This window comes from Jaculus jaculus, chromosome 7, assembly GCF_020740685.1.
Source record: "Jaculus jaculus isolate mJacJac1 chromosome 7, mJacJac1.mat.Y.cur, whole genome shotgun sequence".
Taxonomy (NCBI): domain Eukaryota; kingdom Metazoa; phylum Chordata; class Mammalia; order Rodentia; family Dipodidae; genus Jaculus; species Jaculus jaculus.
The window spans coordinates 150,093,783-150,120,423 of NC_059108.1; the positions used below are offsets into that span (position 1 = coordinate 150,093,783).

Below are 26,641 nucleotides of genomic sequence, written 5' to 3' on the forward strand. Positions count from 1 at the left end.
GGTCAACTTCAAGCTCAGCCAGAATTAGAATTCAGTGAGGCCCTGGGGACTGTTGCATCTCCTGCTGGTTCACTCTGCTGTCTTGTGGCCACCTGGTCTCATCGCCAAGGTATTATCACCCAATTAGCATAATCTTCTGATAAGGAGCAGTAGTAGTCTAAATTACAAGAAGACAGTCCCTGTCAATGTTTTTAAACTCGTTAACTGACTGTGGACTTGACCTGCAATACACTGAAAGGTTTTTTTTTTTTTTTTTTTTTTTTAAGCCAAAGATTCCTCTGGGGAATAAAGCTGAAAAAGAGTTTAAGCATCCTTTTTAGGACTGAATCACAGTGGGTTTATGAACTTGGAACCTTTACAGCCTGTGGTTTGGAGACCAAGCCTTCTCCTTACATGAACATTAAGAGAAGAAATGTGTTCTGCCGCTGAAGCTGAGATTCTTTCTTGGGCTTTGCCAAACAAAGAATGGAATCAAAGTACAGTGTTCAAAAAGTTAGGATAAAGGGCTGGAGAGATGGCTTAGCAGTTAAGGAGCTTGCCTGCAAAGCCAAAGAACCCAGGTTCGATTCCCCAGGACCCACGTTAGCCAGATGCACATGGGGGCGCATGTGTCTGGAGTTCGTTTGCAGTGGCTGGAGGCCCTGGCGCGCCCATTCTCTCTCTCTCTCTCCCTCTTTCTCTGTCAAATAAATAAATAAATAAAATATATTTTTTAAAAAGTTAGGATAAATGTGAGGCAGGTACACACAGAAAAACTGACCTCATCTATGGAACACATCCTCAAGACAAGCTGTTAATATGCCAAGTAGCTTTCATGAATAAATGTTACTATGAGCTTCACAGATATTTGTCATATTCCATTATAAACTAATCTCATAAAAATTCAAAGGTAGGAGTAAGTGCAGGTCAGGAGACCAGAAATAAAAATGGCTCATATTTCTAGGGTTAGCTCACTTCTAAAACCAGCCTCTGACAAATTGTAAAATTACAACTTTTGGCATATTCCATCCGAGAAAAATATTGCTGAGATGCTTAAGACATTCCATTACGATTAATCTCAAGGAGATCTTGGGGAAGTGTGATGGAAACCTAAGGGACCCCATGTGGGAATGCAGGAGTGTCCCCAGATCCTGTGTACTTGGTATCTAAGCAAAGTCTCAGAAACTTCTAATGTGCACATGAGGAGGTGGGGAGTCAGTTTTGGGTTTTCTTGTCCAGATGATAAGTTGTGTGAAGGGTGACCACCATCTGCTGTCCAAATGGCTGGTGAATGCCAGCAGCAATCTCACAAGAGGGTTTCCCTTGGGTAACAAAATGGCCAAGGGTGGAGCTGGCAGGGGAGGGCTTACCTTTCACTGTTCTTCTTGCCACTAGAGGAACTGCTGTTGGAGCCTGTGCGATTCCGGCTTCCTCTCGAGTCCCCAGAGTTCTCCCTCCGGCTGCCAGGAGACACCCGTTCAGAAGAGTTGGTCCGCTTGATGCTGCTGGAAGGGGAGGCAGATGAGAATGACTCCCTTCTCAGTGCCATTCTGCCTTACTGCTGAGTGTCTTTAGGGTACAAAACACTGCCACGTAGTTCTACATCCTAACTACAGAGTACAAAAGTCCCCTCACAAGGTTGTGTGGATCTATGTCTCTGCTAAATGCCTTTGTGGCTGAGGCAAGTAGCACAGTTTGGCTCACAGAGGGAGCTGAACCCAAATATCACCAGTTCACCACAGGAGGGGCTTAAAGGGGTGACATCCTCTCCTTGAGGATGTAGTAGGCTAGACCGGAGGTGGCCAATCAGGGGTGATGCTATTGGCCAGGAGGCATTTGCCAATGTCTGGAGGCACTTGTGATTGTCACAGCTCAGGGAGGGGTCTGCTACTGGTGTGCAGACAGTGCGTGGAGGCTGGAGGCTAGCTAGGCATCCTTAGACAACACAGGATAGTGCACAGCAGAGAATGAGGCAGCCCCATGGCCAGTGCAGGTGCCTAAAGGTACACCTGGGACGGACACAAATGGTGCCACAGATAGTAACAGGAATGTCAAATGACCATGTCCACTCAACTTCTCTCCAGTGGTGGAAGTCTGGGGTCGAATGTGTACTAATTACCCATATAGAAAACCCTAATCCAAAACAGGTTGCTCTTTCTGCTTGTAACTTTTTCTGCTTGTAAGCCCTTTTCACCTGAGACCTGGGTATATAGGTCTATAAAATTGATAGACAAGTCAAACAATTACTGATAATGAATCATAAAGAAATTTATTTTAAAGCAGTTCTTTGGTATATATATAATTTTATCAGTTATTAAAGATGAAAGCAAATTTGTACACTACTGAGATGGATATGCTTATTTTTTTACATACAGAGTTAAATCTTTGCTGAATATTTGATACTGTAAGACACAGAACATCTTCAATGCTTTTCAGAGTTGATTGTCATTTTGTTTATATAACTGTCAATGCTGAGAATGTTGCTTCACGTAAATACATCATGCCAAATGGCACGAGTATGTATGTCCATGGACATTTCAGAAATCACTGGGAATTCTGGCCTAATCCCAAGTCAAATTTATTTAATGAATTTTTAAAATCTGGTTTTTATTTATTTTGAGAGAGATAGAGAGAATGGGTGTGCCAGGGCCTCCAGTCGCTGTATACAAACTCCAGACACATGCATCACCTTGTGCGTCTGGCTTATGTGGAGCTGGGGAATTGAACCTGGGTCCTTTGGCTTTGTAGGTAAGCGCCTTAACCACTAAGTCATTTCTCCAGCACTTAATGATTTTTTTTTTTTTTTTTTGGTTTTTCAAGGTAGGATCTCACTCTAGCTCAGGCTGACCTGGAATTCACTATGGAGTCTCAGGGTGGCCTTGAACTCATAGCAATCCTCCTACCTCTGCCTTCCAAGTGCTTGGATTAAAGGTGTGTGTCACCACAACCAGCCATGACTTTTTTTTTAATTTTTTTAAAATTTATTTATTTGAGAGCGACAGACACAGAGAGAAAGACAGATAGAGAGATAGAAAGAGAATGGGTGCACCAGGGCTTCCGGCCTCTGCAAACGAACTCCAGACGCATGCGCCCCCTTGTGCATCTGGCTAACGTGGGACCTGGGGAACCTAGCCTTGAACCGGGGTCCTTAGGCTTCACAGGCAAGCGCCTAACTGCTAAGCCATCTCTCCAGCCCCATGATTTTTTTTAATGAAACTGAAGTCAGTAACTCAAACAGTAATTTTAAAGTCAGTCTTACACAATACAACCCAAAGATACACTGATATCTGCATGCTGAGGGATGACTGAAAAATACTAAAAGTTTGATTTCCATAATTCAACAAGTATATTTCTATAAGAGCAAAACACTTTGTATGCAGAGTGAAAACTCTGCAATTCATAACATACAATGGTCTGGGCTAAGCTGAGATGTTTCAGGAGCAGTGCTGCATTGCGCGAGGCCAGAACAGTGCGAAGTGCGTGCCGTACGTTCAGAACCAAGGCAGTGAAGCTGCTCCATGCAGCATGGGCGAGTGCTGCCAGAAACACCTCAGTGCCTAATGCATTTCTCATGATTATTATTACCAAACTTTTTATGACTTCTGCATTCAGTTATGCCATCCCAAGTAGGTGTGTGCCAGATAATTTAAGAAGCTGTGGTCTAGGCAAATGTATTCCACGTACAGGAAAGCCACAGGTATGACGCACACAGCCAGGACATGGTGAAGATAGAGCACGCCCCTGCCAGGGCATGCGATGGGCTGAATGACTGTCTTACACACGTCACATGCTGAAATCCTAAATGCCCACACTTTGTATTTGGAGGTAGGGCCCTTGGGGAGGTAATTAGGTCATGAGAGAGGAGTCCTCACAAATGTGGCTTGTTCCCTCATAAAAGGGACTTCTTGCCTTCTGTCCATCATGCGCAGGAAGACACTGTGAGAAGCACCAGCCTGCAACTCAGAAGAGGCCCCTACAGAACCTGGCCGTGGCGCCTAATCATGGGCTCCAGATCCCAAACCATGACACAGAACTTCCTGTGGCTTGTAAGTCAACAGGCTGTGAGGTCTGTGGTACTGTGGTACCACAGCCCTCCTCACTGAGGTAGATGGGACTCCTGTAGGCCTCACTATTAATTTCTTGTCTGCCTCATAGGTCATCCTTGAGATCAGTACCACATTAATCATTTTTGCAGACTATGCAGAGCCTCATACAAAAGAAAAAGGATGAAATAATAGAGACAAAAATGGCCCAGCCACAAAAGACTGCCTTACACATTATCTGTGAGAGGGAAGAAAAGTCTTTTAGGGTACGGCCATGTGGAGGCCTGGCTGGACACACAGAGCTGGAGCTGGCTGAGCTGAAACGTGCTCACGAAAGTATGGATCTCCTGCTGTGGCCTGGGATAAAACCATCCCACTGAAGAGGGTCACTAGCACACATTTGGGGAAAGTCACTGAGTGAAGCAAGGAAGCACAGAGAACGATAAGACACCCCAGGGAAAAAGACATTGTTCAGTCATAAGTTGAGAAGCTTCCATGGTACCAAGTAGCACAGACACAGAGCAGATAGCCCTGTGGCACTGTACAGACCCAAGGGTGAGGACTGAATTTGGGGTCTCTTAGGAGCTACAGGAGCCATGCTCCTGGAGGGGAGTGCACGGGAGCTGAGGGACCAAGAAATCCGCATCCTGCTGCTGGGTTCCACATTTTGATTCCCACAGCAAACCCCTAGGAGGCCCAGCTCGCTGTCTCCTGCAGCTGCTCCCTCACTTCCAGCCGGTCGCTCTATTCCTTCTTGAACCCAGCCTTCAGCCCTTCCCTTCTAATCTACAAGTAGTTGGGTGATAACATCTTGGCATTGATTTAAAAGCCACTTGCGGAAGAGAAAGGAAGGGAGGAGGGTACTTAGTAGGTTGATATTGTATATATGTAAGTACAATGATTGAGATGGGGAGGTAATATGATGGAGAATGGAATTTCAAAGGGGAAAGTGTGGGGGGTGAGGGAGGAAATTGCCATGGGAATTTTTTTATAATCATGGAAAATGCTAATAAAAATTTAAAAAAATAAAATAATAAAATAAAATAAAAGCCACTTGCAGTGCCAGCCTTTGGAAAATAACCTTGCTCTCTGAGTTGGCAAGCATAAACCCAGGACCCTGGTCGTGACTATTTCAGTACTCTTCCTGCATAGCATTTTGGTGACTGATGGTGCTTTGAATTTACTGCACAGGATCTTATAAGTGGAGCCTACAAGGGTGTGCCTGCCGAAAGGACACAGTGGGTTTTTTTTAGAATGCTCATTTTTGAGGCAAGAAAATTACACATCTTAGACAATATGACTGTTTCAAAATTTAGGATAACAGCATAAAAATCACAGAAACCTTTTTGCCTGTAGTTTGCCATCTTCCTGGGAGGAAAACCACACGCTGCTGTAGCTTGTGGCATCATTCTCAGCCAAGTAGCTGGTACAGGCTCAGAAGCTCTGGGGCAGGGGCAGCTGACAGGGCCCCAGGAGAGTCTATAGCAGCAGAAAGCAGCCCAGAGCATTGCCTCTGCTGTGTCCTTGTGGGAGTTCATGACAAGTTCATGGCAATTTGAAGAATTGTATAAAACACCTTCACAGAGCTGGAAAAACTATGACTATTATTCAACAATGGCAAACACTACCAATGTTCAAATAAAATATAGTGCCTAGCCAGGCGTGGTGGTGCACGCCTTTAATCCCAGCATTCGGGAGGCAGTGGTAGGAGGATCGCTGTGAGTTCGAGGCCACCTTGAGACTACATAGTGAATTCCAGGTCAGCCTGGGCTAGAGTGAGACCCTACCTCGAAAAACCAAAAAAAAAAAAAAGTGCCTAGAAGAGGTGACAGAGTGTCCATGATGGGGACAGCAGTGACCACAACCGTCAATTTCATAGTTCATACAAAGTACTTCTTTTCAAGCTCACAACTTCCCTGAAAAATATCATCATCCTTGTTTTACATATGAGGAAACAAAGTCAGGGATACACAACAAACAACTTGTCTGGGTTGGTGGCTGCCCCTCATCCTTCCCACTGGTGACCTAAGTAGGACCTTCCTGTGGCACACGTCCTCTAACCACCAGCAGGGTAACAAGGAAGCCAGGCCTCCTCTGCATACTGAAGCACACCGGCTTTCCAGGACCTGTTGGGTCTCTGCGAATTCAAGACATACAAAGAGTCTCTCCAGGCCCTGGGTTCAAGCTCCAATACCTCATAAAAAGATAAGGATTATTTTACTGGGCCTGGTGGTCCATGCCTTTAAACCCAGTACTTGAGAGGCAGAGGTAGGAGGATTGCCATGAGTTCAAGGCCACCCCTGAGTCTACATATTGAATTCCAAGTCAGCTTGTGCTAGAGTGAGACCCTACCTCAAAAAAACAAAAAACAAAAAAACAAACCAAAACAAAACAAACCCTAAGAGTTCATACGGTTACGTGACTTAGATCTTGCCACATGGCAGGCCCTGGATAAGACCATTAAAGGCACTCCACTGAAGGGAGATGAAGTGACAGGAGGAGCAGCCAGGGTTAGAAGCACATCCAAGCTCCCCTCACCTAGCTGTCCATCTATTCACACTGCCAACACTGAGGCGGCTCTGACCTGCTTATGTAACAGGAATAAAGACGAGGGCATAAGGACAGTGTGGGAAAGCACTTTGATGAGCTTCAGTAAACGGCAAGATGCACACACCAGAATGGTGAGACAGTAAGTTTTGCATGAACAGTTGGGGTATAATCCATCACAACTCTTTCAGGACATTTGCCATTCCCGCATTTGCATTAAAATGTTAACATTAAAAGAAAAGTTACTATTGTCCTATATGTAGAAAGAAATAAGACATTTCCTTTTGAGACCCAAGAGCTCTTATGAATTAAAGAGGATTTACTAGGACTCAAATGAAGGGCAGAAAATAAAAGCTTGAAGACAAGACATTTGCAGCAACAAGGGCAGCCAGAGAGCAACACTGGCGACTGGCTGCAGGAAGCCTCCTTTAATCACCAGCAGGGAATATCAAAGACACAAGGGTCCCCGTGGACAGCCTGTGAAAGCACTGCTCTTCATTTGGGAAGTGCTGGGGCGCTGTCTTGTGAGAGGCCTCACAATACCCCGCGCATTCAGCAGCAAGTCAGGCCAAGTGCTTGTGGAGCATAAGCACCATTTCTTCCTTCCCTGTGTGCATCTCTACCCCTGCTCCAGCACACAGCTTCTTAAAGTGCTTAAGGTAAAGGGGCTCTTTATATTTCATTACATCTGCATATTGCTGATTTAAATTTCAGACATAATAAGAATTTCTGCATGGAGATGGGTGACAATCATTGTACTGATGATTAGATAATAACTCTCAGCCTCACAAGCTACAATTAAGTCTTTCTTTCATCAGGTGATTTAAACTCAAGAAATGGTTTTCCAAAAATTTGTCAAAAGATCTTGAATTTTTATAGTTGATAGAAGTTTGACAAATGACTCTTCTGCAGGACCAGAGAGCTTCCGATGACAGTCCTCATGACAGCTGAGGTGACTACACATTAAGACTATCACTCACTGAACAAATAATGGGCACTGACCATGTGCTGGGTGCTGTGCTGGGCACTGCAGAGCCAACAGCGCAGCATTACCAGCCTGGCTTCTTGTCCTGCAAATGATGAGATATCTAATTCTGATGGATGGCTATAGCATGCTTCAGCAATTAAATAAAAATGCTCTTAACTCACTGTGATTAATGTGGATAAAACCTTATCTTGATGGCAAAACACGAGTTCTTTCTTAGAAAACAGAGAGAGAGAGAGAGAGAGAGAGAGAGAGAGAGAGAGAGAGAGGGAAAAGAAAACACCCTTTTCCCTATGATCTGTAGCTGACTATCAGAGTTGTGAAAACAAGAAAACAGAAAACCCTTTCCCAGTAATATGAAACTGACCAGCAGAGTTGTGGGAACTATCTGATTTCTGATAATGGGTGGGTACCAATTGCTCCTCCCTGGCTGGATGGTATAATACTCTCCTCTCTATTTTGCTATTGAGAACATACTCAGGATCTTCAGGCTATTTAAAGCCATTTTACTGGATCTGGTGGTGCTGGGGATTGAGCTCAGTGCTCTGCACATGATAGACAAGTCCTGTGTCATTGAGTTACATCCCAAGCACCACCCCCTTTTCCCACACATGTGTGTCATGTGTGTGTGGAGGCCAGAGGACAACCTCGGGTTCATCCTCAGGAACACATCCACCTCCTTTGAGACTTGGAGCTCACCAATTAGGCTAAACTAACTGGCCAGTGAGCCCCAGAGATCCTCCTGCCTCTGCCCCCATGGTGCTCAGAGCACAGGTGCACGGCACCGTGCCCAGCATTTTACATGGGTACTGGAGAGCAAGCTTAGATGCTCATGCTCCTGAGACAAGCACTTTATTCACTGAGTCAGCTCCCTAGCCCCCACACTCTTTTAGGGTTTCATATGCCCCAGGCTGACCTCTAACCTGTTATGGACTGAGATTGTCTTGAATCCTGATCCTCTTGCCTTCACCTCCCAAAGACTGGGATTATAACAATATGCTACCACGCTGTTATTTTATTAGATATGAATGATAAAGAGACATTTTAGAAATTTATATATAATAAATCTATACATAATTATAACTAAATATATATACGGAAAAAGAAATAAAGAAACAGGACCTGATTTACTAGACCCAGCTGGCTTGGAACTTGCTATGTAGCAAAGCTAGTCTTAAACACATGGCAATCCTCTTTCCTCCAACTTCCAAGTCCTAGGATTACAGGGTGAGCCACCTTGACTGGCTTATAAATAACTCTGCTATTGTTGTTTTTCAAGGCAAGGTCTCATTCTAGTTCATGCTGACCTGGAACTCATTCTGTAGTTCCAGGCTGGCCTCAAACTCAAAACTATCCTTCTACCTCTGCCTCCCAAGTGCTGGGATTAAAGGTGTGCCCCACCATGCCCAGCAGTCTACAAGTAACTTTTGCCTGAAGTCAGGCTTGTCTCTGCTCTTCGGTGGCGCAGATATGCAGCAGCAAGCTCCACGTGCCATACTTGTAAATAAGCACCTTTAATGGCGGAGCCATCTTCCCAGCCCCACATGCTGCACTTGGAACAAGTGGCACTACTTTCCAAGGGACTGTTGGCTGTTGGCAGGCTGTCTTGCCATTCTACCTCACAGTTGGCACAGAGCAGTTTAAACATGATGCCTTTTATACCAGCTTTATTCTTTCACAATGCAGAGTTCTAACCGCTATATGATCACGGCCAGCTTTGTTCTTTCAACCTCTGCTAACACTTCTACCTATCGCTGTGCTCTGCCTAGGCACAGACAGAAGGCATGACTGTCCCTTTCTTGAGCCACTGCTGACTATTCTATTGTCAGCTTCAGTAAGCCACAGAGTAAGGTAGGACCTCTAGCCTCCTCCCCAGTTCTCTGCCTTTTTCCTTTCTACTAGTGGAAACAAAGCTTTTCCCAAGGATTCCAAAGTGAGCCACCCCCCTCCCCATCCCAAGCGTCTTAATTGGCAACACAAAGCACAACCACTGGGCCCTGGACTATGTCCAAGGGGGATTTTGTTCTTAAGCACCAGGCTGAAACCCCCCAGAGTCTTCTCTTGAAAACAAATGTATACCATGCACACCCTGCAGATGTCTCAGCTTGGTTCATTTGCAGTTGAGACTACAACAAAATTCTTCATGATTGGAAGCATATCTGCAATGACTCAGAAGCTAAGTTTTAACCCCAGTATTCAGAACGCCTGGCTTGCCCTGAAATCTCGGCTAATGAGAGAGCTACAGGATGCTGCCGTTCCCATCTCAGCTTCCAAACGGATGGTGCTCACATTCATGGAAACCTGGAAAACCAGTGGAAGCACTGCCCCCTGCACTCATGGTCCACAGTGGAGAAAACCTCCCCCTTCCAATTGACAGCATCATGCTGACCACAGCTGAGTGGGGGTACTGAACGGAGGCTTTGGCGGGCTTCAGGAAGGAGGGGTACTGTTTAGATGCTCATACACACACGTACATGCATATGTGACATGATGACAAGAAGTAATCCTTTTTCCTTCTTCCTGCCCTTCTTCTTTCCTTCTTTCCAAAACATTGCTGCTGACAGTACTTGCCACCCAGGAGCTCTTTGTGCAGGGTGAAGACTAGGCCTCTGCTCACAGTACAGGCCTGCCAAGCTCCTTGGAGTCTGAACTCCTGTAGCCTTTATTAATGGGCAGTTCTATCTGGCAGACTTGTGACCCCCAAGAAACCTCTGCTCAGACTCTCCCTCACTCCTGACCACAGTTCCTGCTTCTAACAAACAGTAAACAGGCAAGAGAGGGCATGGAGAAAGGTCCCTTCCAAACAGTGATCATATCAAGCAATTTTCATAACTGCATGTCAGGCTGACCAGGAGACCTTTATCAGAAGCAGCTTAGCATAGCAAAAGGGCCAGGAACCCTGGAGCCATACAGACCTGGGTGGACCCACATCCCTTCCTGTCTCCTCATGGGACCCCTGGAGAAGGTACTTTCCTCCTCTCAGCCTACATTTTCTCATTGGCAGAACAGACATAATAATACCAGCTTGACATATGCTCACATTAAGAAGGGATGAACTGAAAGCTAGAAATGCTCACATTTTTACTTTAACTTTTGCTCTTAAATATTTTCCTTTTATCTAGATTCAAACCACATAAAGATATGAATTACAAAATTCTATTTTCCTTAAAAAATAAAGGGAAGGAATCTCAATTTTTCATTATTTGCTACTATAAAAGCCAATTTGAAATGAACTCATTCTTAAACAACCAATGGTCAAAGATGAAACCCAAAGGAAATTTAGGAAACATCTAAAGACAAATGAACATGAAAACACAACATTTCAACATCTGCAGGATGGGGTGAAAAGCCACACCCAGAGATATTATATGCCTATGTAAAGAGAAGGAAGGTCTCAAACCTACCACCTAATTTATGTCTTGAAAAGACAAAAAGAGAACAAATGGAATCAAAGTCAGCAAATGAAAGGAACTAGATAAATATTAGAGTAGAGGGCTGGAGAGATAGCTTAGGGGTTAAAGGCACTTGCTTGCAAAGCCTCATGGCTTGAGTTCCATTCCCCAGTACTCATGAAAAGCCAGATGCACAGAGTGGCTCAGGTGTCTGGAGTTTGTTTGCAGCATGAGGAGGCTCTAGCATGCCCATTCTCCCTTCTTGTCTCTCTCTCTCTCTCAAATAAATAAATTAAATAAATGAATATTTTTTTAAAAAAAGATTAGAGATGAATGCAACAGAAAACAAAAAATAACAGGGGGAAAATCAGCAATGCTAGGAGTTGTTTTTGTTTTTGAAAAGATCAACAAAACTGAAAACTTTTTGGTGAACTAAAAGAGAAAAAAATGAGAAAAAGTTTAAATAATTAAAATTAGAATCAAAAGAAGGGACATTATAACTGAGGTCACAGAAATGAAAAGGATTACAAGAAACTACTATGAGTAATTATATGCCAACAAATTGGATAACCCGGAGGAAATGGGTGAATTCCTAGAAATATATAACCTAATAAGACTGAATCATAAAGTAATTAAAAATATGAACAGACCTATAATTAGCAAGGAGATTGAAACAGTAATCAGAAATCTCCTGACAAAGACAAGCCCAAGACCAGATGGCTTCTCTGGAGAATCCTATCAGCATTTTGAAGAAGAATTGACACTAATCCTACTTAAACTCTTCTAAAGAACTGAAGAGGAAGGAACTGTTTGAAATTCATTCTAAGACCAAGACTACACAAAAACAATATAAGAAAAGTAAATGGCAATATCCTTAATGAACATTATTAAAAAGTTAGACCTCAACAAGATAGCAAACTGAATTCAATAGTACATTAAAAACCTTGTATAACAACACCAGTTGGTATTTATACTTGGAATGCAAGGATGGTTCAACATATTAAAGTTCATCAATATAATATAGCATATTAGAATAATTAATAGCAAATACTTTGTGAAGATCTAAATTAATGCAGAAGAAGCATTTGAAACCCTCTCATCATAAAGATGTTCAATAAACTAGGAATAGGAGCAAAGTACTCTCAACATACCAAAAGCCATATATGACAAACCTGTAGCTAACATTATACCCATGGTGAAAGACTAAAACTAAATGTGTTTCCTCTAAGATTAGGAACAAAGCAAGATCACCCACTTTTGCCACTATTATTTAGCACAGCACAGGAAACCTTAGACAAGAAAAAGATGCATCCAAATTCTCTTTCTAACAAACAAATACATATTTAAAAATATAAAACATAAAAAATTAAAGTAACTACATATATAAAGACCTTAAAAGAAGATACAGAATAGCCTATGAAAAGCATATTCAAAAATGTTATCACTAATCGTAAGAGAAATATAAGTCAAAACTAAACACAAGATGTCCATGAAGTTGGCAGTATTAAAAGAAAAGTCGGGCATTGTGGCTCATGCCTATAACCCCAGCACTTGGGAGACTGAGGCAGAAGGATCATGAGATCAAGCCAGTATGGGCTACAAAAGGAGACCCTTTTCCAAAAATAAATAAATACATAACCCAAGCAAACAAAAAGAACAGAAAGTAACAAATGCTTAATATCAGAGAAAGTAGAACTCTTAGGTACTTCTGGTGGTCATGTAAAATACTGCCAGTCGTTATGGTAAACTCTATGGAGATTTCTCAAAACACTAAAAATAGAATTATTATAGGATTCATATTGCTAGATATGTTCCCAAAAGAAATGACAGTAGACTCTTGAAGGTGTATCTGTCACCCATGTTTCTTGGCAGTGTCATTTATGACAGCTAGACATGGAACAACTTAGTGTCATCCATGAACGAGTGACTAACAAAATGTGCTCTCTGTGCACATGTGACAAAATACTACCCAACCTTGATGATGAAATTGGTTACCTACTCTGACATGAATGACAAGGGCATTATGCCAAGCAAAAGGGACCAGTCACAAAAGAACACACACACAGTCCCACTTATATGAAATAACCCAAGCAGTCAAAGTCATAGACACAGAGGAGAGAGGTGGTTACTGTGGGTTGTGGAAGTAGAGAGGAGAATGATGATGTAATAGTTTTGTGAGATGAAAGAGTTTCTAAAACAACATGAATATAGTTAACTAGGCTGAGGTATATCCTTAACATGGGTAAAGTGCTAAATTTAATCATACATGATTTTACCATAATAAAAAAAGTTACTGGAAACTTAAAGAGAAAATAATTTTGTTAATCTTAACTCTAGATGGATTAATGTCTTATCTACTGCTGTTACAATTCAAAAAGGCTTTTGTGGTAGTTTAAATACAAATGATTCAAATGAGTGTTAAAAGATATAAAATGAGGCCAAGAATTGCATTTTAAAGTCCTAAAATGCATCACAAAACCATTATTTTTAATTCACAAAAAATAAATGCATGGAACTCTAGGAAGCAGCGTTTGCCTGGAGGATGGGCTGTTCTTTGTGAGCTCTCGTGCACTTAAGTGACGTCACACTTTGTTTAGCATAGCTGCAGCACCAGCACTAGTAAGCTCGACGTAATTTGTACGAAACCCATTTGTTCCTCACCACCTGTGACCTAGTTAAAACTTCTCGAGTTTTGCACACACATTCCTCATGTCACTGACCAAAACTCCAACTCACCCCCAGCCCGCCAGCTGCTGTTCAAGGTAGCAGCTCATGGCCAGCATCCAAGCCAGGCAGAAAGTCCTCTCCTTGGTTGGTTATACCTTCTCTAAAGCAGCCAACCCTCACATGCCTCCACAGCCTACAGGAGGATGCATGGCTCCTAATGAAGACAGAGCCTTCTGCCCCACCCTCAGAGACCCTCAGGGGCCCACAAACACCAGTTCTTCCATGGATCTGTTGGTAATAAAAAGCTTGTGTGTCATGTTGAGTCCTCTCTGTCTCACATGAGGGACCGTCAGAGCTGTCCTAGACAATGGCAGTGTTGGCCAGAACAAACTGGACATGGTAACAGCCACAAGAACACCCGCCGTCTACTGACAAGTTTCTGTGAGAGGGACAGGGGTGGAACACAGGCATCAGGAAAGGCATGCTGTCAACAGCAGCTCTAAACCTCCGACCCCGGGTGGCACAAGGTAGAGTCTGCGGCCACCTGGGGAGGAACCTCAGGCCACTTTAGGGGAGAAGAGCAGAGTGCAGGTAGATGGCTGGATCCCCATTGTAAGTCATAGAGGCATCAGCTGCAGTGCTGACCCCACACGTGCCCTTGAGAGCTAGTTTCCATGCCACAAACTCCCAGCATCCTTAAGGCCATTAGTATCTCAGTGAACTGCCCAGTTACTTTAAATTATTTTATGGTATGTGTGTGTTAATGTGTGTGAGTGTGGGCACACGCATGACACAGAGCACAGGGGTGGTCAGAGGACAACTTCAGGTGTCAGTCCTTGCCTTCCACCTCATTGAAGCAGGGCCTCTCATTGTTCACCACTCCTTTTGCCAGGGCAGCCCACTCACGAGCTTCTAGCCAGTTCACCTGTCTCTGCTTCTCTTTTTGCCACAGGCATGCTGACAAGACAGACACTCTTCTGGGGATCCAAAGTCACGCACTCCTGCTTGTGTATCCTGGGCTTATCCACTGAGCTATTTCCCCAGCCCTGAACGACATGGGTTCAGATGCAGTCTATGACATGCCTAGAGGTAAAATGCAGGGGAATTTCTTCAAAGTCGGCTATATTATCAAACTATCAGGCATTTAATTTTCTCCAGCCTAAGAATTAATAGTGATTCCAAAGTATAAAATTATAATATGACAGTGATGAAATCGCCAAAGACTTAAGAGCAAACTGTGACTTGATGGGCAATACCAATATCTAGAACTCTTATTAGGTCCAATTTAAAAGCATGAACTTATTCAAAATTCTTAGATAAAACTTCAAATTGCTATAGAAACCTGACTTTGCTATGTTCCATGTATGAATATGTATGGGAACAACATATTCATTTTTCTGCTAGTTCACATTCCAGTTTTTTAATAAAGAGAACCTTAAGTGAAAGTGCAAACTGCCACACTGTGCCTTTAGTTAATAAGATTTCACAGGCAACATGATTAAATCTGAAACAATAATAATAATAACAATAAATTTACAGAGTTCTTTTGATTGCTTCTATAAGCTTTAATTCAGATAAGACATTGCAAAGCATCATTCAGGAAAAAAAGTGCTCAGGGCTGGGCAGATGGTTCAGTTGGTAAGGATTTTGCTGCCTAAGTGTGAGGACTGGAGTTTGGATCCCCAACACCTACATAAATGCTGTATGGGAACGACAGCCACCTGTAATCTCATCTGGGCTCCAGTGAGAGGCCTTGACTCAGTAAAATAGTGACTGAGGGAGATTCCCAATGTTAACTTCTGGTCTCCACACACACACAGATGTGCATGTGCACTCATGTACACATGAGCCCACATCCATGTACACCACATACACATGCAAAACAGGAATAAACACTCCCTTTAATGTCTAAAGAGTTGCTTTGAGAAGTCACCAAAGGCCCTTCTTATGGCCTACCTTTTGCTTGTGTGCATAGCAGTTTCTTTCCTGGACCCAGATGGGGATGGGAGGGAGCCGCTGGGTTTCTTTGGTAACACAGTGCCATTGTTGACGGTGGTTCTTAAAGGCAGAGTCTGCACCAGTGGTCTTACTGCAAGACAAGCACAGGTTGGAATCAGAACTTTCCCCTTGGTAGAGGTAATGCTTGCACAGCGCAAGCCCACAGAAGGGACAACAACTATAACGCAAAGGCAAGTTAATTCAGTGGAGAAAGGACCAGATTTCAAGAGAGCTCAGACACCACCTCACACCTCAAACATGGACTATAACCAGTGAAAAGTACACAACTGGCTGGAGGTATATCTCAGTGGTAGGTGCCTGAAAAACATGAGCAAGGTCCTAGGGTCAACGCCCAGTACCCCCCCCCAACACACACACAGCAAAACTGTCAATTTCTGGAAGAAATGTCTTAGAGTTCAGTGAGAGGTTTTTAGATATAATACTAAAAGCACAATCCACGATAGAAGAAAAACAAATTGTGTGGACCTCTTTAAATACTTTTAAAATTTGGGTGGAGGGATGGATCTGTGGGTAAAGGGCATGCTACACGGGCACAGGATCTGAGTTACGATCTGTAGTGCCCACGTAAAAATGCTGGGCTTGGGTTGGAAAGATGGCTTAGTGGTAAAGGCACTTGCCTGTGAAGCATAAGGAGCCATGTGCAACTCTCCAGGTCCCACATAAGCCAGGCACAAGGTGACACAAGTGTGCAAGGTCACACATGTACACTAGGTGGCGCATGTGTCTGGAGCTCGACTGCGGTGGCTGGAGGCCCTGGTGTGCCACTTCTCTCTCTCTCTTTCTACTACTCGTGCTGTCTCGTAATTTTAAAAGGCCAGTCTGTTAGGCTTGCCTCAAAAAAAAAAAAAAAAAAAAAGCTAGGCTTCACGACACACGCCTGGAACCCTAACCCTGGGGGTAGAGACGGGGCCTTCCCAAGCTCATGACTAGTTAGTCTAGCCAAACTGGATGGGTGACCCTGTCTCAAACGATAAGGTAGACAGCCACCGAGGAAGACACCTGATGTCAACTTTTGACTTCCATAAGCACATGCACACATGTGTACACGCACTGGAACACACACACACACATCAGCACATACACACATATGCATACACATATCTACACACAATTTTTTTTTAAATTGCAAAAGAAACTGAAAGAGGATGAAAATACAAATCATAGCAGTTGGGAGAAAATATTTGCAAATTACCTATCTGAGAAAGAACTTGTATGGAGAACAAGAACTCTTAAAATTGAACAGTAAGAAATTAAACAACCCAGATTTAAAACATGGGAAAAGATCTGCAAAAATACCTCACTAAAGGATTCTTACAGATGGCAAATAAGCATATAAAAAGATGTCCACATCGCTGCCATTGGATTGGAATTGAAATAATAATGAATACCTCTATCTAGATGATTATTAGAATGGCTAAAATTCAAAAACAATACCCAATACTAATTGCACCTAGGAGGCTCTCCCTCATCACTGGTGGAAATGCAAAGTGGTTCAGCCACTCTGGAAGGCAGTTTGGCAGTTTCTCATAATGCTAAATATAGTCTTACTGTTTGATGCAGTAATTATGCTGACACTAGGTATTTATCCAATCGATCTGAAAACGTATGTCTCTACAAACCTGCATGTAAATATTTACTGTGCTTCAGCCGTGATTGTCAGAAGCTGGAAGCCACTAGGACGTCCTCCTGTAGATGAATGGGAAAACAAACTGGTCCACTTAGCGATGGGCTGAGCTCGGTGATAAGAGGAATGAAGCAACGTACAGGCAGCATGGGCTGAGCCCACACTGCTAAGTGGCAGGAGCAGGTCCGGAAGGTTGCATGGTACATGGTTCTTTCACGTGGCATTAAAAACAGAAAACAGATCTCGCTGTGCTGCCAGAGGCTGGGAGTGGGGGAGTAGGAGGAGCAAGGGAGACGTCAAGAGCAGTAATGCATGACACTGTAGTGGTGGACATGCGGTGCTGTGCATTGTCAGAAGCCAGACACCTCTACCAAAGCATGCACTTTAACGTCTGAAAATAGAAATCAACTAGGTGAGGAACTCCATGAAGGAACTCGGGCTGTGAAAGGGAGCCTGCTCACTGTATCACAAACACAAGGCTGCCCTCTCTCTGAAGGGGGTGGTGAAAGGTGCTGACCAAGTAATGTGAGAAGTCAACAGGACCGGAAAACAAGACAAAGGGAACTGCTGACAGTGCTGTGCTTAGCCTGCACAGGCTCGCAACGCAGAAGCCACTCTACTGGGTACCAGATGGGACAGTGAAGGAGGAGGAGGATTATGCAATTTCTCACTGTCGGAGAGGCAAGGAGACATAAGCAATGGGAGAGGCCAGGTAGTAAGGGAACCTAAAGTAACAACGAGCACCAAGCCCCTAAGCCTGGATGAAGAGGGCAGGTCTGGGGGATGCAGAAGCAAATGGCCAAAGCAAGAACGCAGACTGGGCTGCACCCACAAGGACATAACGGAGGCCCACCGGCTCATACTGATGTATTGGGAAGGAGAGTCACTGATGACTTCTGTAGACACTCCATCCTCACAGCTGGGATATTCCTCCCATTCCTTAAGGGTGGGAAGCATATGACTGTCTTTAGTCAAGACATGGTGGAGCAGAGGAGGGTGACTACAGAACATAGCTGACGAGCGGGAGGTCAAGTTGGAGGCATGTGATGTGCTGGGAGATGCTCACTCTGAGGCCCTTTCTGCAGCCCCTATCCTGAGTCTAACCATGAAAACACCTGACAGACCCACACTGAAGGCCAAGGTTTCAGAATTATCAAAATCATCCTGAGCAAGGAAATCTTCAGTCTGGAGAAGCCTCAGGGTATGTGATGACCAAGTACAAGGTACTCTGCATGAGCTGCTGGTTCAAAACACAAGACAAACTGGGGAGATGGCTCAGTGGTCAAAGTGCTTTCCTGCAAAGGTACCCACATTGTAGTCCCCAGAACCTACATAAAGCCACATGCACCAAGTAGCAAATGCATCTGGAGTTTATTTGCAGTGGCAAGAGGCCCTGGTACACCCATACTCTCTCTCTCTCTTTCTCCTTTCTCTCAAAAATAAATAAATAGGGCTGGAGAGATGGCTTAGCGGTTAAGCGCTTGCCTGTGAAGCCTACGGACCCCGGTTCGAGGCTCGGTTCCCCAGGTCCCACGTTAGCCAGATGCACAAGGGGGCGCACGCATCTGGAGTTCGTTTGCAGAGGCTGGAAGCCCTGGCGCGCCCATTCTCTCTCTCTCCCTCTACCTGTCTTTCTCTCTGTGTCTGTCGCTCTCAAATAAATAAATAAAAAATTTAAAAAAAAATTAAAGAAAAATAAAATAAATAAATAAATAACTTCCTAAAGGACATAAGGGAGTCCCAGTAAGTCACGGCTGCAACTAACAGCCACATATGCCAGCAGTGGTCCATTCACTGTGACAAACGCGCCACTGTGTTGATGTAACAGGGAAACACGGACCAGGGTACAGGAAATGTCCACGCTTGGAACTCCTATAAATGTAATCGTTCTAATTAAAACTTTACTGTAAAATGCCAGCACAGGGCTGGAGAGATGGTTCAGCAGTTAAGAGCACTTCCTAGCAAGTATGTGGACCAGAGGAGGTCTGAGAGACCAGTGGAGTTCAATGACCCACATAAATAGCTGGGTTGTCCATGCACATCTGTAACCCCAGTCCTGTGGGGTGCAGAGACCCAAGAATCACCAAGACTCATGGCAGTGAAAAAGCTACACGCTCCAGGACCAATAACACTCTGGCTCAAATAAGAATGAACAGGCTGGGTGCAGTGGCGCATGTCTTTAATCCCAGCACTAGGGAGGCAGAGGTAGGAAGAGCACCATGAGTTAGAGGCCACCTGAGACCACAGAGCAAATTCCAGGTCAGCCTGGGCTAGAGTGAGACTCTACCTAGAAAAACCAAAAAAAAAAAAAAAAAAAAGAGAGAGAGAGAGAGAGACAGAATGGGGATGGAGAGATGGTTCAGGTTCAGCGGTTAAAGCACTTGCTTGCAAAGTCTGACAGCCCTGGTTCAAATCCCCAGTAATCATGTAAAGCCAGATGTACAGAATGGCACATGCATCTGGAGTTCATCTGCAGTGGCAAGAGGCCCTAGCATGCCCATTCACATTCTATCTCTGTGTGTGTCATTGAAAATAAATAAATAAAAATAAAAAAAAAAAGAATGGACAGAAGCGCAATGGAGTCAGACACCCACCCAACATTCTGCTCTGGCCACCACGAGCTGCTGCAGGTGAGTGCATGGGCATGACACGGGCACATATGCATATACACCCACACACACATTACACACGCATACATACACAAGCAAAAAATGCTAGCAGAATTTAGTTTTTCATCACAAAATTATGTCTGCTTCCATTCAAGTTCTTGAACGCTATCAGCAACAATTTTGCACATAATGCCAGATTTTTAGTACACTGTGCCTAAAGCTGCAGGCCAGCCCATTTCTTGTTTAAATGTGAAGCAAAGAAGGAAGAGCCAGTTGACTCCACCAGCCAGAGAGCATGAGCTGCGCCTCTCCAAACCCTTTGCATTCTCTGAGTGTCTCCTAGGCCTGGGCCAGAGGCTAAGTAACACTTCCTTGAAGTGGACATGTTGCAGCTCCCAGACAAAACGTCAATCATTTCTCACATACAATCTGCTCTCTGGCTCCTCCTGCCACAATCTTACCCTCGCTCTGCCACACCCACCATTTCAGTCCATTACATTTAAAAGGGGTCTGGGTGATAGCGCCGCCCCAAACTTGCATCCACTAGGACCTCAGAATGTGGCCTTACTTGGTGGTTGAGGTTTTATGGCATGACGAAGGGAAGGATGGAGAGAGACGAGGACAAATGGAGTTGGGTGGTCCTCATAGGAAGGCTGTGGGGGAACAGAACCAGACCTGCCTGCCAGCAGCAGCTGGAAGGAGCCATGGAACAGGTTCTCCCCAGCGTGGGGGCAGAGGAAAGGGAGGGACTGGCTTTTGCCACAGTGACACTAGTTTGGGAACCCAGGTCTCCAGAAATGTTAGAGAATGAACAGAATTCTATTGGTGAAAGGCCAATTACAGACTTGGGCTGATGTCAGTCCCTTCACTCTCACTGTCACCATCTCTGCCTGTCTTTGCAGCCACCTAGCACCCAGCACTGGCCTCCCACCATCTGCTCTGTGGGCTCTGTCCACATGGATCTCCCCTAGGACTCTGGTCTTTGTGCTCTCAGCAACACTCTCTGGTGGCTAGGAGCCTGGGCGCCTGCTTTAGGAACGAGACCCCCACACCGGAGCAATGGCAGCAGCTTTCCTGTGCTGGGCATTAACACCTCGAGATGCAGGGTACCTCCTACGATTGACACTAATGTACCTGTTCTCACCCCCATTTGACAGCCAGGCCTTCAGGAGAGAAGCTGTGCTCCTAACTTCCAAGTGACGGCTCCCACACCCAATTCCACCAAGGTTATTGTGACCTTGTCTCATTCTCTTCATGCCATTTTATTTTTCTCAGCGGTACACCCACATTCTTCAGTAGCTGTTCATACAGACAAACAAGCAAAACAACAACAAATAAAACCCCACCTCACCCCAGCCCTTGGTGGTTTTCAAATTCGCAGGTGTGAGGGGATGACCTGGAGGGAATGCTGGGACAGCTGTAACCGCAGGGCTGGGGAGGGGAAGGGGATCTGCCCCGGTGGCCTCCTCGCAGGTATTGCTCTGCACTTTGGGGACCACACTAGTGGTCTTGTCTTCACCCGCACTGCCCCCTTTGGGGCTTCTGCAGGGTGCACCTCAAAGGCAGCGTTTGGTTACGTGCTGTTTCTTCAGCTGAGCCATTCACGACACACACTACAGTCCGAGGGCAAGGGGTCACCCAGACGCCCTTTCACTACCCATCTATGTGATTAGTTGTACAGGTTCCACACGGGCCCCAGAGCCCAGCTGACCGCCCTGCCCTTCAGCTAAGAGCCGCCAGCACTCCTAGACCTAAAGGACAGAGGGACAGAGGCCCTGCAGAGCAGCAACAGAGTGGAGGGACAAGTCCAAGGTGAGGGACCCACATAAACGGAGACAAGAGCACAACCGTTCTGATCGCCCCTCCTTTTCCTCCTAATCCTCACCTCTCAATCCTAAAGGAGAGCTGAAGGCGGAGGGAGTGTGCAGGTGCGGCCAGCCTCAGCAGATGCTGGCAGGGCAGGTCCAGAAAGGACCTGGAGCAGGCCGGGCTGTCAGCACCTACGAATGCTGCCTCATGGCTGGCTGTCCACTCAGCTGTTGGCTCCTGGACGCAAGCATCTGTTACCAGCCCTCACACACACAGAACTGAACACAGGGAAGGCCCGCCTGTGTCCGAGGGTTCCTGGTCGTGGCTCCTACCTGTAACCCAGCATGCAGGAGGCTGGAGCCTGGGCTACATACTGAGCTCCAGACCAGACCAGGTTATAGTGTAAAGTCTCTGTCTCAAAGCCCAAAACCAAAGCAAATTAATAAAGAACAAAACAAGGGGATTGAGAGATGGCTCAGCAGTGAAAGGGCCTGACAGCCTGGGTTCAATTCCCCAGTACCCATAAAATTCATAAAATGAAAAAGGTAAGATTCATAAAATGGCCGATGTGTCTGGAGTTCATTTGCAGCCGCACTTCACTAGGCCTTGGTGTGACCATTCTCATTCTCCCTCTCTTGCTCTCTCACTCTCTCCCTTTTTTTCCCCCTCTCTCTCTACTTGCAAATAAGTAAATAAGACATTTTTAAAAAACAAAATGAGGGCTAGAGATGGCTCAGCGATTAAGCGCTTGCCTGTGAAGCCTAAGGACCCCGGTTCGAGGCTTGATTCCCCAGGACCCACGTTAGCCAGATGCACAAGGGGGCGCACGCGTCTGGAGTTCGTTTGCAGTGGCTGGAGGCCCTGGCACGCCCATTCTCTCTCACTCTATCTGCCTCTCTCTCTGTCACTCTTAAAATAAATAAAAATGAACAAAATTTTTTTTTTAATTATAAAAAATAAAAATTTTAAAATTTTTAAAAAATGAGAAAAGGGAGGTGGGACCCAGTGGAAGGAAGTGGGGTCACTGGGGGAATGGCTTTAAAGGGAGCATCGGGACTCCAGCCCCTTCGTAGCATTCTCATGGCTTTCTAGCCTCCATGAGTTCAGTAGGCCTGCTCCGCCAGGTGTTTTCTTCCACGATGGTTTATGCTGTCACAGGCGCAAAGCAACTGGGCCAAGTGATTGTGGAGTAGAGCCTCTGACACTGCGAGTCAAAGTAAGCCTTTCTTCCTTCTAAGCTGACAATCTCGAGTATCTTGTTAGAGTACTAGAAAGCTGACTAACAGTGTTTGATCTGAACAAGTACCAGCCTGGATCACGAAGATGGCAGAGGAGAAGAGCAGCTGCAATCCATCATTGTCAGCCATGCTTTAAAAACACAGAAATGACCCCATGCTTCCTGCTCATCGGGGGCTGAGACATGAATGCCTAGCTTCCAGGTGACAACAGGACAGAAGACATCATTCTGGCTCATGAGATGTTAAGTGATGTTGGATGAGGCTGGGTGTGGTATGGCTATAGACTGAAATGTTACATGTCTTAAAATAACATTTAAATCATTAATACAGGAACTCTGCACCAAAAGGAGAGCTTCCCAGGTGAAGGGAGCGTGATCAACCCTGTGTCAGGAGTGGGGATGCAGGATGGTGAGAATCTCAGGACTCAGGGCAAGTATGCAGGAATGAAGAAAGCACAAAGACTCTTGAGCAGACAAGACTCTCTCAGCTCAGCTGAACCACACAGTCATGGCTAAACCACTGTCCCATGCAAGCCTCAGCTTCCTTGTAAGATAAGATGTGCCCACCTTGTGGGTTTGCTGTGAGGGTTGGGAATGAGGAATGAACGTTCCCAGAACAGTGCCAGGCTCACAGTGGGCATGGAGATGAGGTGGCTAAGATCTGGTGGCCGCACTCAAACGTTGCAGGCTTCATTTTGGACACCAGGGTGCAACTTAGCATCCTGTGTACGGAGCTGAAAGAATGAGCACAGACCTGATGTTACGGCGGAGAAACCCAAGCATAGCCCACAGGCTGCAACACCAAGAAAGTCGGAGGAGGATTCCAAACACAGTCTTATGTCAGACAGGTGCTTCTGGCACTGATGCCAGAGGGCAGGGCGGGCACTTGGGTCTGGGAATGACTGTTCCTGATGAGCAGTGTGATGGTGGGCAAGGCCTTCCTCTGGATTGGTTTCCTTGTCCCCAAGAGAAAGGCTGTAGTGTGCACATTCCTCAGGTACCTTCCTGCTCCTTCTCCCAGGTGGGAAGAGCACTGGCCATACTGTGTGAATCGTCTCACGTGGATGCCAGCAACTCTCCAGAAATGAAGAGGGAGAGAGCTTAAGTGGATGTCCATGGTTTGCAGGAACGTGGTTTATTCATGCTCAGCCGTTCCCGGTACCTTTCATATTATTTGATACACAATCTTTCTAAATCACCTGGAGCTGACTTCTTCCCAATCCAACTCCACAGCCTGGTGACTGACAGGACTCTGGCTCTGAGGTCAATCCAGAGCCTCAGGAATGAAAACATTCACAACTAAGCTGAAATGCAATACTTTTCTTCCATCTTTCTTAATGGAAGATTAAAATATCAGACTTTTAGAAGTGCCATTCATAACATATTTTCAAAACTATAGTTTTGAAGCTGCTGTAAGCATAAAAATCAATTATAGCTAGTCAAATCTATTGCTATGATATTAAGTAACAATCTAAAGATCAAAAGCTCTTTCAACTTTTATCATATGAATAATTCCATGTGAGTGTCTGATAAATAAAACCTCCCAATAGGTGTACAAGTAAATTAAGCAGCTAGGTTATATGTATGATTAAGTATAAAAAAGCCCAAAATTTAAATTTTTGCAAACCTGACTGGTATGTATCAGGATTTCCTGTCAATTTCAAAATTTAGCAGCTATCTGTGTTGGGCACTGGAGTAGGGAACCCGCTTTTGCTAATTTGTAGGACAAAATACGTAATTACTTAAGGGCCGGGAAGATTCTTATCACAACCACCACCATCCAGTAAATGAAAGGTGCACTTGTCCCAGCAAACGCTTCCAGGGCTCTGTTCTAACGGTGGCCTGACAAAAGACGAGCGCCTGATGCAGGGTCACGGCCACAGCCCGAGTACAAGAAAGGAGCGGCACGGGGCCTGGCTGAGCAGCAGTGCCCGCCCTCTCGGGGAGCTCTCAGGCTGCTAAAGGAGCCCCTGCCCCGGTGGGCTATGCCCCAGACTAGCGTGGGGAGCACGGCACCTCGTACCTACTCGTGCCACAAAGCTGAAGACCCAGGGCAGGCTGAAAACCCTCACTCTTATGACAGAGCTTCAGAGACTTTTGTTTTGTTTTGTTTTTCAAGGTAGGGTCTTTCTTCAGCCCAGGCTGACCTGGAATCCACTGTTCAGGGTGACCTTGAACTCACGACAATCCTTCCTCTGCTTCCCAAATGCTGGGATTAAAGGTATGTGCCACCATGCCCAGCTACAAAGAGGCTTTAAAATGAACAAAACGCAGTTAACTCATGCCTTAATACATTGCTCAACAGGTAGGTAAAGCTGTCCATTGGACCGTGTTTTCAGTGCACATTCAGAATTCAAGGCCAGGCATAGTGGTATATACCTGCCATCCTACCACTTGGGAGGTTGAAGCAGGGGGATTGAGAGTTAGAGGCCAGCCTGCGTTACAGAACAAGACCCTGTCTCAAAAACAAAACAAAATAGAATGAACTATAGTGGAAATATGTATGAGGAAAAAGGCATCCACGAACAGACTCCACAAGGTCATTTATTAGCAACCTAAATGTTTATGTGGCTGATGAGTGGATAACAAACCACACATGCAGCAAGAATATTGCAATACAAAGGCGTGATGCACATCACAATGCAGAGGAGCGTGGAAGCAACTACCTACTTCAAAAACTGGCTTCAAAAACAAAACAAGAGGCCGGAGAGATGGCTCAGCAGCTAAGCACCTGCCTGCAAAGCCTAATGACTGGCGTTCAATTCCCCAGTCCCCAGGTAAAGCCAGATGCACAAGATGGCACATGTATCGAGTTTGTTTGCAGTGGCTAGAGGCCCTGGTGTGTGCCTATTCCCTCTCTCTCCCTCTCTCTCTTTCTCTGCCTCTTTTTCTCTCTTAAATAAATAAAATTAATAAAAAAAAAAAAAACAAGGTCTGAAGAGATGGCTCAGCAGTTAAGGTGCTTTCTTGCAAAGCCTTACAACCTAAGTTGGATTCCCTAGGATCCACATAAGCAAGATGCACAAAATGGTGCATGCATTTGGAGTTTGTTTACAGTGGCTGGAGGCCCTGGTACACCCATTTTCTGTCTGTCTTTCTTCTCTCTCTCTCTCTCTGTTTGCAAATAAAAATTTTAAAAAGCTGGGTATAGTGGTATACACCTGTAATCCCAGCACTTGGGAGGCACAGGTAGGAGGATTGCCATGAGATTGAAGCTACCCTGAGACTAGATAGCGAATTCCAGGTCAGTCTGGGCTAGAGTGAGACCCTACTTCAAAACACCCCCAGTAAATAAATAAATAAATAAAATAAACAAAGTTGGGAAGACAGCTCAGCTGCAAGAGGCCCTGACGTGCCCATTTTCTCTCTCTCTCTCTCTCTTCCCCTCTCTTTCTCAACTAATTAAATAAGTAAAAATATTTAAAAATAAAAATAAATCTATACCCCAAGAAAACAACCCACTGGCAACTTGGTATACTTCGCATCGTCAGCTGACGGTCAGTTTTTTCGGAGCCTCACGCATGCACGGCACCTGCTCTGCCGCGGGGCCATACCCGCAGTCCTCATCTCTTCAGCTGGCGTGATTCAGCGCGTATGTGTTCTTCGCGTGCTTGTGACCCAGTGTGATGACAAGTGATGCTCCTCTTGGATCCTACAACACAACCATCTCTAAAGACAACACAGGGCTTAGTCGCCTGGACGAGACATAATTTTCTGGCCATGCCCCAGT

At 45.1% G+C, this 26,641-nt stretch overlaps 1 protein-coding gene across 4 annotated transcripts in view; it reads right to left on the minus strand.

Moving 5' to 3' along the window:
* Nucleotides 1-26,641, minus strand: part of Eml1 (EMAP like 1) — a 143,941-nt gene that overhangs the window by 48,295 nt on the left and 69,005 nt on the right. For 2 of the 4 annotated variants that reach the window (XM_045153973.1, XM_045153971.1), the window contains exons 3-4: nucleotides 15,570-15,702; nucleotides 1,350-1,484 (exon numbers count right to left, since the gene is read on the minus strand). In XM_045153973.1, the coding sequence (XP_045009908.1) occupies nucleotides 1,350-1,484; nucleotides 15,570-15,702 (268 nt within the window). The remainder of the gene's footprint in view (nucleotides 1-1,349; nucleotides 1,485-15,569; nucleotides 15,703-26,641) is intronic. The other 2 variants (XM_045153970.1, XM_045153972.1) reach the window with 1 other exon arrangement.